At 43.4% G+C, this 14,986-nt stretch overlaps 1 protein-coding gene across 1 annotated transcript; it reads right to left on the reverse strand.

Moving 5' to 3' along the window:
- Positions 1–1,268: 1,268 nt before the first annotated feature.
- Positions 1,269–2,722, reverse strand: LOC123726172 (glycine-rich cell wall structural protein 1.0-like). Its single transcript, XM_045692782.1, has 2 exons — positions 2,662–2,722; positions 1,269–2,401 (listed from the first exon to the last, which is right to left on the reverse strand). Exons 1-2 carry the CDS (start codon positions 2,720–2,722, stop codon positions 1,269–1,271), a joined length of 1,194 nt encoding a protein of 397 aa, XP_045548738.1.
- Positions 2,723–14,986: the final 12,264 nt, after the last annotated feature.

Consider the following 14,986-nt stretch of genomic DNA (forward strand, 5'->3'; position numbering starts at 1 on the left):
CCATATCTTTTTGAACTTATCAAATAAAAGGGACATTGTGTGAAATACCTGCATCTCTTTACTACAGTACTTGTGGATGAACACTTCTGGGATATTTCATTTTGATGGGAATTTGGGGTTTTCCTTTTATGCTAACAAAACAGAATTGCATGGTTAATTTGTTATTATGCCTGTGTGATGGTTTCTATTGCCCAGAAGACATGCTGGGACCAATAGCTGGGACCATAACAGAGCACTGACACACTGTCATCAGAAGTGACAGGAAGGAAGCTACTGATTCACTTAGAAATGGAAGGCCCAGTTAGTGAGTAATGCAATCATTGTCATATTCACTAGCAGTGTCAGTCATAGATTATTTAGCCATCTAATAACACAAAGAGCTTTTTTATTCATGTGTCACTGGGATTGGCAGGCTCTGATTGGCTGGTTAGCCCGTTTTGGTTTGCAGATCAAATTAAACTACCCTCAACCATCATTTCTGGATTAATGTTACATGACAGTCGCAGGCCCATATTTAATGCCGATTTGAAGGCGTCTCTGTGTGTATGTTTGCTTGTTTGTGGGCAGAATAATTTACACAAATACAGCTTTTTATCTCAATATCAAATCATTTCTGGGTAACAATTAAGTACCTTACTGTGATTGTTTTTCAATTAAAATGATAAAAAATAAACAAAATAGCTTACACTAAAAGGACATTATCATATCATTTTGACAATTTCACAGTATTATTCCATCCTCATAGTGTGGAAATATATATAAAACACAGGAAAATCACGTTTTTCCCTGCACTGGGCCTTTAAGTGTTTATTTTCTCTCCATATCTACACTTTCAGAAAAAAGGTGCTAGAACAGCTGAGGAACCTTAAAGGGTTCCTCAGCTGTTCCCATAGGAGAATAACCCTTTTTTGTTCCAGGTAGAACCCTTTTGGGTTCCATGTAGATAAGAACCTTCTTTTGGGAACCCAAAAGGTTTCCCCCTGGAACCAAAAAGGGTACTATCTGGAACTAAAAAGGGTTCTGCTATAGGGACAGCCGAATAACCATTTTGGAATCCTTTTTTCAGAGTGTATCTTTTAAATGATAGGCCCTAAGATACTACAATCTCATTCTAATTCTCCCTTTGTTGTATTGTACCAATTAGTAACAAACCGCTGCCGGTCATATTGATCTAAGCAGTGACAAAAGGCATGCAATATAGATATTGATTACCTGTCATGTGTCAGATGACATTAGTTCTCAAGGTCAGCTGTCAATCACCTGCATAATCAAGTGGCCCCTGACCCCTTCCCCTGTCCCCACCATCCACCCCAGCCACTCTCCCTGACCCTTCCCCCTGTCCCCCTGTCCCCACCACCACCCCAGCCACTCTCCCTGACCCGTCCCCCTGTCCCCACACTCCACCCCAGCCACTCTCCCTGACCCGTCCCCCTGTCCCTACACTCCACCCCAGCCACTCTCCCTGACCCTTCCCCCTGTCCCCACCATCCACCCCAGCCACTCTCCCTGACCCTTCCCCCTGTCCCCACCATCCACCCCAGCCACTCTCCCTGACCCTTCCCCCTGTCCCCACCACCACCCCAGCCACTCTCCCTGACCCGTCCCCCTGTCCCCACACTCCACCCCAGCCACTCTCCCTGACCCTTCCCCCTGTCCCCACCATCCACCCCAGCCACTCTCCCTGGCCACTCCCTCTGTGGCCCCACCCTCCACACCAGCCACTCCAGCCAGTCACTCTCCCTGACCAAGGCCCCTGGCTTTCTATGCTCCACCCCAGCCACGCTCTCTGACCCCTCCCCCTGACCAAACGCTCCACCCCAGCCACTCCCCTGACCCCTCCCCCGGTCCCACACTCCTCCCCAGCCACTCCCCTGACCCCTCCCCCTGGTCCCACACTCCACCCCAGCCACTCCCCTGACCCCTCCCCTGGTCCCACACTCCACCCCAGCCACTCTCCCTGACCCCTCCCCCTGGTCCCACACTCCACCCCAGCCACTCCCCCTGACCCCTCCCCCTGGTCCCACACTCCACCCCAGCCACTCCCCCTGACCCCTCCCCCTGGTCCCACACTCCACCCCAGCCACTCCCCCTGACCCCTCCTCCTGGTCCCACACTCCACCCCAGCCACTCCCCCTGACCCCTCCCCCTGGTCCCACACTCCACCCCAGCCACTCCCCCTGACCCCTCCCCCTGGTCCCACACTCCACCCCAGCCACTCCCCCTGACCCCTCCCCTGGTCCCACACTCCACCCCAGCCACTCCCCCTGACCCCTCCCCCTGGTCCCACACTCCACCCCAGCCACTCCCCTGACCCCTCCCCTGGTCCCACACTCCACCCCAGCCACTCCCCCTGACCCCTCCCCCGGGTCCCACACTCCACCCCAGCCACTCTCCCTGACCACTTAAGACAAACATTAGCCGGACAGTAATTAAATTAAGAGCTAGTTTTACCATTGGTTCTGGCTTTGATCAGCAATTCATATGAATCCATGAATACTGTCTATAGACCTAATGGCCTCAGCAGTAATGCAGTCAATATGTAGCCTGCTTATTCCGCATCTTCTGATACTCATTAAGAACATTGTCCATTGGGGAAAATAAACAAGCATGCAAGCATTTATTCTGCACTGCCACATCTTGTAAGTGCAAGTTCTATCATACTGCCACAATGGTGCTCCTCCCAATGAGGCCTCCCTGCTCCGGGCGCAGAGTGACACGTCATGTGTGATCTGACAAATTCTGCTTTGGTCCGGAATCAAAGAGGAGAAAATTGGCTTGAATATGTGTGAGGCAGAACATCAATTTATCTTCTCCAGATAAAAGGTCATCTCTCTGGCTGGCTGTAATATTTTCAAGGGACACTGATGGCTATCAGGGCTGGCAAAGAGGCTGTACACAGCGGGTGTCTAAAAGCAGGAAGTATGATGTTACTATGTGATGATGTTCTCATGTGATGTCATCTTTATGTACCTTAATCATTTTTTCGTTACATAAAGAGACATTACAATGTACATACAGTTACATTTCCCGTGTGGCTCATGTGGTAGAGAATGGCCCTTGCACCGCCATGGTTGTGGGTTCACTTCCCATGGGGGACAAGTACAGAGGAGAAAAAAATAATCAAATGTATGCACTTACTACTGAAAGTCTGCTAAATAATTAAAAAGAGATGTCTTTATGTCAATCATTTGAGTGAGATATGAAGGAATATGTGCCAGCTTTCCGAAAATTAAGTTATTTAAATGACAGTTATCATTCCAATAACTTCAACAACAAAAAAGACAACAGCCTTATATTGTCAACTATTGAAAAGCACATTAAATAGAAAATAATGAGATTTGAATGACTTTGACATTAACAGGATGGCTTAGAATAAGGTGTGAAAGTATGTTTTGTACTATGGGCCCTCTTCAGAGATCCGCCCCCTTGGCCCAAGGGGTCCCATTACCTAAATCATCTCCATTAGCCTTTCTCTGTGGGGACTGTCGGGCTGACTGAACCAAACCCACAAACCTGCTTGCACACTTGAAAACAGCTTTTATAATGCCACCTCTCTATTGCCCTCCAGTTTTACGATTTACATACAAATTGATCTTGAGGTAAATCAGATGTCACTTTTCTCCGGGTCACTGATAACACGCTGAGATAATGAAATAAAGGTCCACTGAGTGCTATTCTACCACGGAGATGACCAGATGGGTCTAACTCTTAATGCAGTGTGTGTGTGTGTGTGTGCGTGCGTGCGTGCGTGTGTGTGTGTGTGCGTGCGTGCGTGCGTGCGTGTGTGTGTGTGTGTGTGCGCGCACGTGTGTTTACTTTCTCTATGAAGGAGTGAATCATATGTGATCATTCATTTAACAGTGTTTTATAGAGTACATGCCTCCCCTGAATGGGTCTGTGATTGGTTTGATGCGAGCTGTGATTACCTGAGTCTGCTTGCCAGGATGCAGCTCAGTCTAGACCAGCAGCATCCATGCATGGAAAGCCCTCATATTCCATACACACATATTACAGTAGATTTAGAAATTGTCTACGAATACACGCTTTTCTTACATACATTTTATTCTGGCAGTTGAAGCAGTTACACATTCAGATGACAGTGTTTATCTTCTTTCCAATTTTGAAAGTTGTCCAATAGAGTTTAATATATTTCTATGACCAGAATGAAACCCAGAAGCAAACCATTATTGACTACATCGTAATGACATGCAATTCCCCCCTCCAGAGAGAGAGAGGCAGGGGGAACGCATGCAGGGGAGGGCCCAAGGCCCAGGGTAGCACACGGAGAGGGGAAAGAACTGAACGGACCATCGCACCCTATTAATGTTGTCACTGGGAAGTTAATAAGCAGAGCGATATGAGACATGTTTCTGTAATAGGGGACTGGTAATGTGGGGAGCAGTGTGAGACTGCATAGGGGAGTGTAGTTGTAAGCATGATATGTGTTGATGAAGTTCATTATGTCAGCGAGTTATTTAAATAAAAGGCAGTGTGGGCATGTGTTCTAAACATGACGCACTGCATATCCTTATTGAGAATAATGTTATTGCTTATCATGCTTTTTAATTCCTGCCTACTGTGGCAACATCTTCAGCAGAGGTTAGCTATTGTGGGCTCAGATGAGTGGTTCTCCTCTACTCTACCCTCTTACAAATGTAATTGACCAGATATGAGAAGGTATTCCCAAGCTCTCATTCATTGGGGGAATTGTTAATGGTGAGAGATTACAGAGCCTTTGTCTAGTTATTCACCTTTTTTAACAGGTTTGACCAGAGTTTGTACCCAACGGAGGAAGAAAAAGGAGTAATCTGTCAGAGTGACAGGTCTGAAATGGGTCGATGCCTTTTTTCCCTCCCCAGCTCTATACTTTTCACTATTTTAATATTTGTTAAGTAACTCCAGTATGCATGAGTCACTGCCCAAGTATTGGATTTCCAGCTGTCACACCCCAATCAAAGAGGTGACTGGCATCTTACTGTTAACATCCTCACTCTGTTTCAGGACTGGGCCCTACCTTCTTGTAGGATCTTAATTTGAGTTTCACACAGCAGGAAAATAATCCTGCAGAAACAGGGATGACGCATTTTTTGTTAGGGCAAATCAAGTCGGACATTTTTTAAGTGGAAATTACTAACTATAGAATATTGTTTTTATTTATCCTATATCAAACAAGGCAATTCAGTTTACAATGACAATGACGGCCTACCCCGGCCAAACCCTAACCCGGACAACACTGGACCAATTGTGGTACGCCCTATGGGACTCCCAATCATGGCCGGTTGTGATACAGCCTGGAATCAAACCAGGGTCTGAGATGAAATGCCTTAGACTGCTGCGCCACCCGGAAGCCCAAGCTGTCTTTTTAAACCTTGAATACACTACAAGTTTGCATTTCCTGCCATTCAGGAAGTTTCCTGAAGTAACAGTGATCAAATTAAGATCCAACATCTGTAGTTATCTACTCTACTGTTTTCATTTGTAAAAAAACAAAAATCTAAATTTGTTTTTTTAAATCCAATCACTCAGTTCTGATTGGATTTGAAATGAGAACATTGGCTGACAATTAATTAAAGATTCCAAACAGATACTGGCAACCGCAGTGAGAATAGCCTATATCAATGCATGTGCCATTGTTTATATGATGCGTGGGTTGCCAGATTTAGCGATTTAGAGTAAGTATTTGAAGGCCATCCTCCTCAATGTAATTTCACAGTACAGTATATCTTTCCCTATCATAACTCTGTCAACAGCATGTATAAAGAGAGACTATAATAGGGCAGTAGTTTATATTCTACTCCCAGTAGGTAGTGGTCGTCTCTCAGCGGGCTGTCTCTGGCCAATCAGTCCTTAACTTTGGCATGCTGAGGGACATAAATCAATAGGACAATAACCTGGATGGCCCCGGCCCTCTCACTACCCAAGGTGCTCCACTTGGAATTGATAAAGGTGGGGACTGACGAGCCCAGAGCCAATAGCAGCACAGCTTTGTAAATTTAACACAAATTGTCCAATTTTATTGGGTTTATGATCTGTAGACCTGAGTTACAGGTGCTCCTAGTTAAAAGGCCTGACAAATGGAACACACAGATCTCCCAGCGCCAGTCAATGTTATTATAAAGATTAAATAATACTGGAGGTGTCGGGGAAAAGGAGTTACTGCCAAAGCTTCTAGATACTATACTATCTGGGTAGGAAACTGCTCACTGCTGCCTCTAGTATGGATTGATCTGATTTATGACACAGACACCCCCTGGTCCACAGACACCCCCTGGTCCACAGACACCCCCTGGTCCGGGCTGAAGACCTCTGGTAGAGTCTCCTAGCTGTAATACACTGCCAGTCACTACACGTACAAACTCTCTCTCTCTCACACACACACACAAGCATGTGCACGGACACGCACACAGACACGTATTCTTGCTTGTACTGAATAGGAATGTAACCAAATTAAAATCAAGATAATTCCACATGGACATTGTTATGAATATTGATTCAATAATGGCAACAATTAATCTGTGGAGGTGCAAGGCATCTTCCACTATGCAGTGATTATCTACTTGGTGTTTGTGTTTTGATGTCCATTTGTTTTTCATGAATTATGTGGACGCAACACGGTTATGGCTCCAGCTGTAAACGGCTTTAGATCTCTGTCAGAAATGCTGAAACTAACATTAAGGTCTGCAGTCTTAGAAAAAAAGGTGCTATCTAGGACCTAAAAGGTTTCTTCTTTATTTACAGTGAACAATGCATTGTGCTGCATGACTTGCTAATCTAAATTGATATGGCTGATCAATGTCATGATTATTGAGCTGCAAAAGTCATTATTACGCAAGCCTATTATATTGCAGGCTTTATGATACAACAAAGAATTTGTAGGTGTGAGCAGGATTATTCAGGTGCGTAATATGTGTTAAAAGTGTATAATATAAACATATATTGCATCCATGCGTTTATGCACTGCACTTCTCAGAAGGGAGAAAGAGAGAAACTGTGGAGAAAATATGATTGCTGACTCTATCAGGCTAAGGGATGTCAAAGACTAAACATCTGGTCCCTGTGTGGGTGATGACATGTCCCCCTGCAACCAGTAGCAGACCCACAAATCCAGTTCCCAGCCAAGACATGGGCAGAGGCATCATGCAATAGCCAGTTCCAAGCTCTCAGACAGAGACACACACATCTAGTCAGTTCACTGAAAGACATCATAACAACCTGGAAACAGAGTCTGACAAAACACCATTAGTGCCAGGGGATACTTTACAGATGTAGGGTATGACAGAGAGAAAGTCAATTCACACACCAAATCAGAGGTCAACATATATTTGGATTTTTTACTCTTTTGACCTTTCAGTAATTTAGCAGACATTCTTATCCAGAGCGACTTACAGGAGCAGTTAAGGTTAAGTGCCTTGCTTAAGGGCACATCAGCAGATTTTTCACCTAGTCGGCTCAGGGATTCAAACCAGTTATTGGCCCAACACTCTTAATCGCTAGGCTACCGGATAGTCCATCTGTAGATGCTCTACAAATGGTCATCCTATCAACAAACTATCTGTTGATAAGCAACTGCTTGCTAAGGTTTTGGTTAGCGTTACGGTTAGGTTTAGAATAAGGGTTAGGGTGAGGTTTAAGATTAGGGTTAAGGTTAGGGCTAGGGTTAGTAGATAGTTAGTTGAAATGTTACTAATAGTCTGCAGATAGTCTGTAGAGCATCTACAGATGGATTGTCCAAATAAGCTGTTATTTAGGCCTGTAGTGTAAACAGCCAAATTACAAATATAGTAAGATTTGATAATGATGGATTGATTATAAATGTTTAATAGGTGATTTATATCGGTAACTGATGTGAAAGGCAATTATAGTGACATTAGGTGTCCAACTCCTGGTGGGGCAGTCTGAATAATGGTTTGGTAGATAGCAGATGGTTTGACTGCCAGTAAGTGAATAGGATTTTTGATTATGACTCATTTTGAAAGGGAAATTGAGTTTTCCTGTGCCATACTGTGCTGGCTGTGGAGAGAAGCTCATATATAATTGTCACACCATGCACACAAACGCGCACACAAACGCGCGCACACACACACACACACACACACACACACACACACACACACACACACACACACACACACACACACACACACACACACACACACACACACACACACACACACACACACACACACACACACACACACATCAGCCATACATCTCCTGAGGCCAAGCTCAAATGTCAGTTTTACTCAACACACCCACCCTCCTCTCGCTCTCTTTCTCTCCCCCTCTCTCTCGTTCTCTCTTGCTCTCATGTACATGCACGCACACTCGCACGCACACAGACACAAATCTGTGGGAGGTCCTAGGGGGGACATGATACAGAGATCCCTACCCATTGATATCTCTGTCTGATAACTGTGTGTGAAGGTCATTTGTCCCCCTCCTGGTCCAGCCTTATCGTAAATCACCATGATGAGCATTCATGGAGGCAGCATACCACTACCCAGACTCCCTCAGTCTTGTATTTCATTACACAGACAGATGTGTACAATAAATAACTCCCTGTTGTGACCATTTCATCCACTACACTCATGATGTTCCACACTGACACATTGCCCGTCAACCCAGCCTCTGTCTGTCTCGCTCTCTCTCCATCCTCAAGCATCTTCACAGTAGAGTGTGTTGCCTTCAGTTCATGCTGTCTTTATTTGTCTCAAGGCCCTTGTTTTTGTTGATGGGAGATTAACAGACTTATCTTTGGGCTAAAAACATAGCAAGACAGCTGCCGTTCAAAAATATTATTTTAAAAATCATCCCCTCAAAAATCTTACTAAACCCAAAACGTCCGTGTATCCCTGCACCATGTAGCCATTCCTCAAATCTCTGCTGCTTACCAAGAAGCAGCATAGGCATGCAACCCAAGTCTCCTTGGGTTGACACCTTCTCATACAGAGTGAGGAGTGAGAATGTGTGTGTGTGTGTGTGTGTGTGTGTGTGTGTGTGTGTGTGTGTGTGTGTGTGTGTGTGTGTGTGTGTGTGTGTGTGTGTGTGTGTGTGTGTGTGTGTGTGTGTGTGTGTGTGTGTGTGTGTGCGTGTGTGTGTGTGTGTGCGTGTGTGTGTGTGTGCGTGCGTGCGTGCGTGTGTGTGTGTGTGTGTGTGTGGTGTGTTTGGACCCTGAGGCGATGACAGAGCGATCAAACTCCACGTGTCAAATATAAATTGCTTTGACCTTTTTTCCTCTCCGACTCATAGCTGGGGACATTTTATGCCAAATGGAAATAGTGCTCAGGTCGGCAGAATATTAGAAAAACAGGGACTGGAATGTGGAAATTAACAGAGGTATGTCCTCTATGAGAGAAACTGAAAACTGCAATCCTCTGGGAATGTGCATTTCCTATTTACGAAAAAAATATTCCAGAAACCTTGACATTCATTTCAATACTTCCAACCCTCAAGGTAAATGGTATGGATTGCACGATAATGGTAATATTACGAAGTCTGGGGGTGGCTTATTTTAAGTTCTTCAAAGTTACATACAGTGCCTTCAGAAAGTATTCATACCCCTTGAATTATTATACATTTTGTTGTTACATCCTGAATTCAAAATTGATTAAATAAATGTTTTCCCTCGCCCATCTGCACACATTACCCCATAATGACAAAGGGATAACATGTTTTTAGAAATGTTTGCTAATTTGTTGAAAATTAAATAAAGAAATACAGTTGAAGTCGGAAGTTTACATGCACTTAGGTTGGATTCATTAAAACTCATTTTTCAACCCCTCCACAAATTTCTTGTTAACAAACTATTGTTTTGGCAAGTCGGTCAAGACATCTACTTTGTGCATGACACAAGTCATTTTTCCAACAATTGTTTACAGACAGATTATTTCACTTATAATTCACTGTATCACAATTCCAGTGTGTCAGAAGTTTACATAAACTAAGTTGAAATTCCAGAAAAAAGATGTCATGGGGGGAGGGGGGGGGAGAGATAGGCTAATTGACATCATTTGAGTCAATTGGAGGTGTACCTGTGGATGTATTTCAAGGCCTACCTTCAAACTCAGTGCCTTTTTGCTTGACATCACAGGAAAATCAAAGGAAATCAGCCAAGACCTCAGAAAAAAAATTGCAGACCTCCATAAGTCTGGTTCATCCTAGGGGAGCAATTTCCAAATGCCTGAAGGTACCACATTCATCTGTACAAACAATTGTACGCAAGTATAAACATCATGGGACCATGCAGCCGTCATACCGCTCAGGAAGGAGACGCGTTCTGTCTCCTAGAGAAGAACATACTTTGGTGCGAAAAGTGCAAATCAATCCCAGAACAACAGCAAAGGACCTTGTGAAGATGCTGGAGGAAACAGGTACAAAAGTATCTATATCCACAGTAAAACAAGTCTATATCGACATAACCTGAAAGGCCGCTCAGAAAGGAAGAAGCCACTGCTCCAAAACCACCATAAAAAAGCCAGACTACGGATTGCAACTGCACATGCGGAAAAACATGGTACTTTTTGGAGAAATGTCCTCTGGTCTGATGAAACAAAAATAGAACTGTTTGGCCATAATGAAAATCGTTATGTTTGGAGGAAAAGGGGGGAGGCTTGCAAGCCAAAGAACACCACCCCAAACGTGAAGCACAGGGGTGGCAGCATCATGTTGTGGGGGTGTTTTGCTGCAGGAGGGACTGTTGCACTTCACAAAATAGATGGCATCATGAGGATAGAAAAATTATGTGGATATATTGAAGCAACATCTCAAGACATCACTCAGGAAGTTAAAGCTTGGTCGCAAATGGGTCTTCCAAATGAACAATGACCCCAAGCATACTTCCAAAGTTGTGGCAAAATGGCCTAAGGACAACAAAGTCAAGGTATTGGAGTGGCCATCTCTAAGCCGTGACCTCAATCCCATAGAAAATATAGAACTGAAAAAGTGTGTGCGAGCAAGGATGCCTACAAACCTGACTCAGTTACACCTGCTCTGTCAGGAGGAATGGCCCAAAATTCACCCAACTTATTGTGGAAAGCTTGCGGAAGGCTACCCGAAACATTTGACCCAAGTTAAACAATTTAAAGGCAACGCTACCAAATACTAATTAAGTGTATGTAAACTTCTGACCCACTGGGAATGTGATGAAATAAATAAAAGCTGAAATAAATAATTATCTCTACTATTATTCTGACATTTCACATTGTTAAAATAAAGTGGTGATCCTAACTGGCCTAAGACAGGGAATTTTTACTAGCATTAAATGTCAGGAATTGTGAAAAACGGAGTTTGAATGTATTTGGCTAAGGTGTATGTAAACTTCCGACTTCAACTGTATATAATATACATAAATATTCACACCCCTGAGTCAATACTTTGCAGAAGCACCTTTGGCAGTGAATACAGCTGTGAGTCTTTCTGGGTAAGACTATAAGAGCTTTCCATACCTGGATTGTACAACACTTGCCCATTACTCTTTTCAAAATTCTTAGAGCTCTGTCATATAGGTTGTTGATCATTGCTAGACAACCATTTTCAGGTCTTGCCATAGATTTTCAAGTGTTAAGTCAAAACTGTAACTCTGCCACTCAGGAACATTCATTGTCTTCTTGGTAAACAACTCCAGTGTAGATTTGGCCTTGTGTTTTAGCTTATTGTTCTGCTGAAAGGTGAATTCATCTTCCAGTGTCTGTTGGAAAGCAGACTGAACCAGGTTTTCCTCCAGGATTTTGCCCGTGTTTAACCCCATTCAGTTTCTTTTTTATCCTGAAAAATTCCCCAGTCCTTAATGATTACAAACATACCCATAACATGATGCAACCACCACTATGCTTGAAAATATGGAGAGTGGTACTCAGTAATATGTTATATTGGATTTGCCCCAAATGTAACACTTTGTATTCAGGACAAAAAGTGAATTGCTTAGGCACATTTTTTGCAGTATTACTTTATTGCCAGGATGTATGTTTTTAAATTTGTTATTCTGTACAGGCTCTCTTTTTCCCCTCTGTCAATTTGGTTAGCGTTGTGGAGTAACTACAATGTTGTTGATCCATCCTCAGTTATCTCCTATCACAGCCATTAAACTCTAACTGTTTTAAAGTCACGATTGGCCTCATGGTGAAATCCCTGAGCGGTTTCCTTCCTCTCCAGCAACTGAGTAAGGAAGGACGCCTGTATCTTTGTTGTAGTTAACGTCGTTGTAATGATGGTCGGACCAAGGCGCAGCGTGGTTTGGGTTCATCATCTTTTATTAAGGTGAACCAGCAACAAGACAAGAAAACAGACACCAACGAAATGTACAGCCTTGTAGGGCTAAAAAGCAACAATACAAAATCAAGATCCCACAAATGACAGGTGGGAAAAGGCTGCCTAAATATGATCCCCAATCAGAGACAACAATAGACAGCTGCCTCTGATTGGGAACCATACCCGGCCAACATAGAAATACAAAAACTAGAGTACCCACCCTAGTCACACCCTGACCTAACCAAAATAGAGAATAAAAAGGCTCTCTAAGGTCAGGGCGTGACATTTGTAGTGACTGGGTGTATTGATACACCATGCAAAGTCTAATTAATAACTTCCCATGCTCAAAGGGATGTTCAATGTCTGCTTTTTATAAACATTTTACCCATCTACTAGTTTTTCAATGCCTTGCTCTTCCTTGCAAGGCATTGAAAAACTTCCCTGGCCTTTGTGGAAGAATCTGTGTTTGAAATTCATTGCTCGACTGGGGGAACTTACATATAATTATATCTGTGGGGTACAGAGATGAGGTAGTCATTCAAAAATCATGTTAAACACTATTATTGCACAGAGTGAGTCCAAGCAACTTATTATGTGATTTTCTAAGCACATTTTTACTCCTGAACTTGTTTAGGCTTGCCATAACAAAGGGGCTGAATACCTATTGACTCAATACATTTCAGCTTTTCATTTTTGATTCATTCGTAAAAATGTTGAAAAACATAATTCCACTTTGACATTATGGGGTATTGTGTGTAGGCCAATGACAAAGAATCTGAATTTAATCCATTTTAAATTCTAGCTATAACACAACACAATTTGTATAAAGTCAAGGGGTGTGAATACTTTCTGAAGTCACTGTAAATGCATCTCATAAAGGGACCTGCCTTCGATAGCCATCTGGTCAGAAGTCATGTTTATAAATGGACCCTTGAGACACTTGACTTTTGAGTTACCAGCCTTGATTACTCTCTTGGCCTAATGCAATATTCATGCATTAGCCTGGGCGTGCATTACTTTCTCTCTTCTCCATTTCCCCATCTCTCCTTGTGCTGTTCTCAGTAATTGAAATTTCTGAAGTGTGGCATGTTTAATAATGGAATTAATTTCCCATGGAAAGTGTGTGAGATTGACAACGCACGGCGAGCAGAGGCAGGGAGTGGATGTATTTTTTTAAGGGAAGAAAATGTCTGACTGCGAGCTAATTTGCCCTGAAGTAGGGTTTATAGATTTCTGATATTATCAAGGACTGGTTTTATTTAGCTTCATGCTTGTGTTGAATTACCTAATGCATGGGATTATTTCATACTGTACTGCCCATGAAGATCAGATGTCCATAACTGATTGGAAATGAGTGAGATGCAGTTGAGTGATCTATAAAACAGTTTGAGAGTAACATTTTCCATCTCAGCACTGTGAATATGTGTAATATCAACGACATTCATACTACAGAATGTAGTATAGTGAAGAGTCAAAGAATGAAATATGTCACAGTGTTTTTTTTCATCATATGAGAGGTAGCGAGGAAGAGACAGAGAGAGTATTAGGATGTGACACAGAGTAGAATATGCAAAGTGCTGATAAATGGACCAGAAGGAGGAGGGGGATTCCAAGCTGCTTGTTAGGAGATAATGATCAAACTGGGTTGACCTCTGAGGCAGTTAATATGAAGCAGACTGCAACTCCCAGTGAGCTGGCTCGGGCGTAAACGACAGACTGACCATCTGAGACAGAGAACAAAAGCCTGCAGCTCTCAGTCCAGTCCTTCTCAGCATGGCCACTCACCACGCTGGAGAGACAGGGAACAAAATCTTCATCCCGCTTCACTGGCACATGTTTTAAATCACTAGAGAACATGATGGTGCTATTCTTTCTCTTTCTCTCTGTTTCTCTCTCTCTGTGTCTCTCTCTCTGTCTCTCTGTCTCTCTCTCTCAGTCTCTCTGTCTCTCTCTCTCTGTCTCTCTCTCTCTCTCTCTCTCTCTCTCTCTATCTTTTATAACACACTCCTTTCGCTCACCATCCACTTTCTCCTTGGTTAGCATCCACTTTCACCATCCACTTTCTCCTTGGTTAGCATCCACTTTCACCATCCACTTTCTCCTTGGTTAGCATCCACTTTCACTATCCACTTTCTCCTTGGTTAGCATCCACTTTCACCATCCACTTTTTCCTTGGTTAGCATCCACTTTCACCATCCACTTTCTCCTTGGTTATCACTCTACCTCCACCATTCTTCTTTTTCCATACCTGTATCTCATTATTTCACAATTTCTCAAACCTCCCCTGTCGCGCTCCCTCTCTCCATCTCCTGCTATCCCATCATTAATATTTTCTCCTTTCTCTCCTCCTCCTTTCTCTGTCTCTCCACCTGTTGTGTGGAGCTGTATGTCTGTCCCTGCAGGCTGGCCGTGGGGGTGGTAGTAGCAGTGTAGTGGGGAGCAGAGAGAGTGGGTTCCAGCTGGGTGATGTGTTCACACATGATGCAGCAGCCAAGCCATGGACATATTAGGATAATGAAATGTGCACAGGCTGTAATTGTGGTAATGGGAGGGCAAGTCCCTCAAGAAGGAAGGCCTGGAGATGAGGCACTGTACTGTACAGGCAACCAGGCAGAGAGATAGGAGGAGAAGAAGAGACAAAGAGAAGAACAAGCCATCAAGCAAATTCGAAACGTATTACGAAAAATCGAAAGGTATTACATCCACGACAATTATGATTTGATGATTATTTTTTATTTTT

The sequence above is a fragment of the Salmo salar genome, chromosome ssa13, assembly GCF_905237065.1.
Source record: "Salmo salar chromosome ssa13, Ssal_v3.1, whole genome shotgun sequence".
Lineage (NCBI taxonomy): Eukaryota > Metazoa > Chordata > Actinopteri > Salmoniformes > Salmonidae > Salmo > Salmo salar.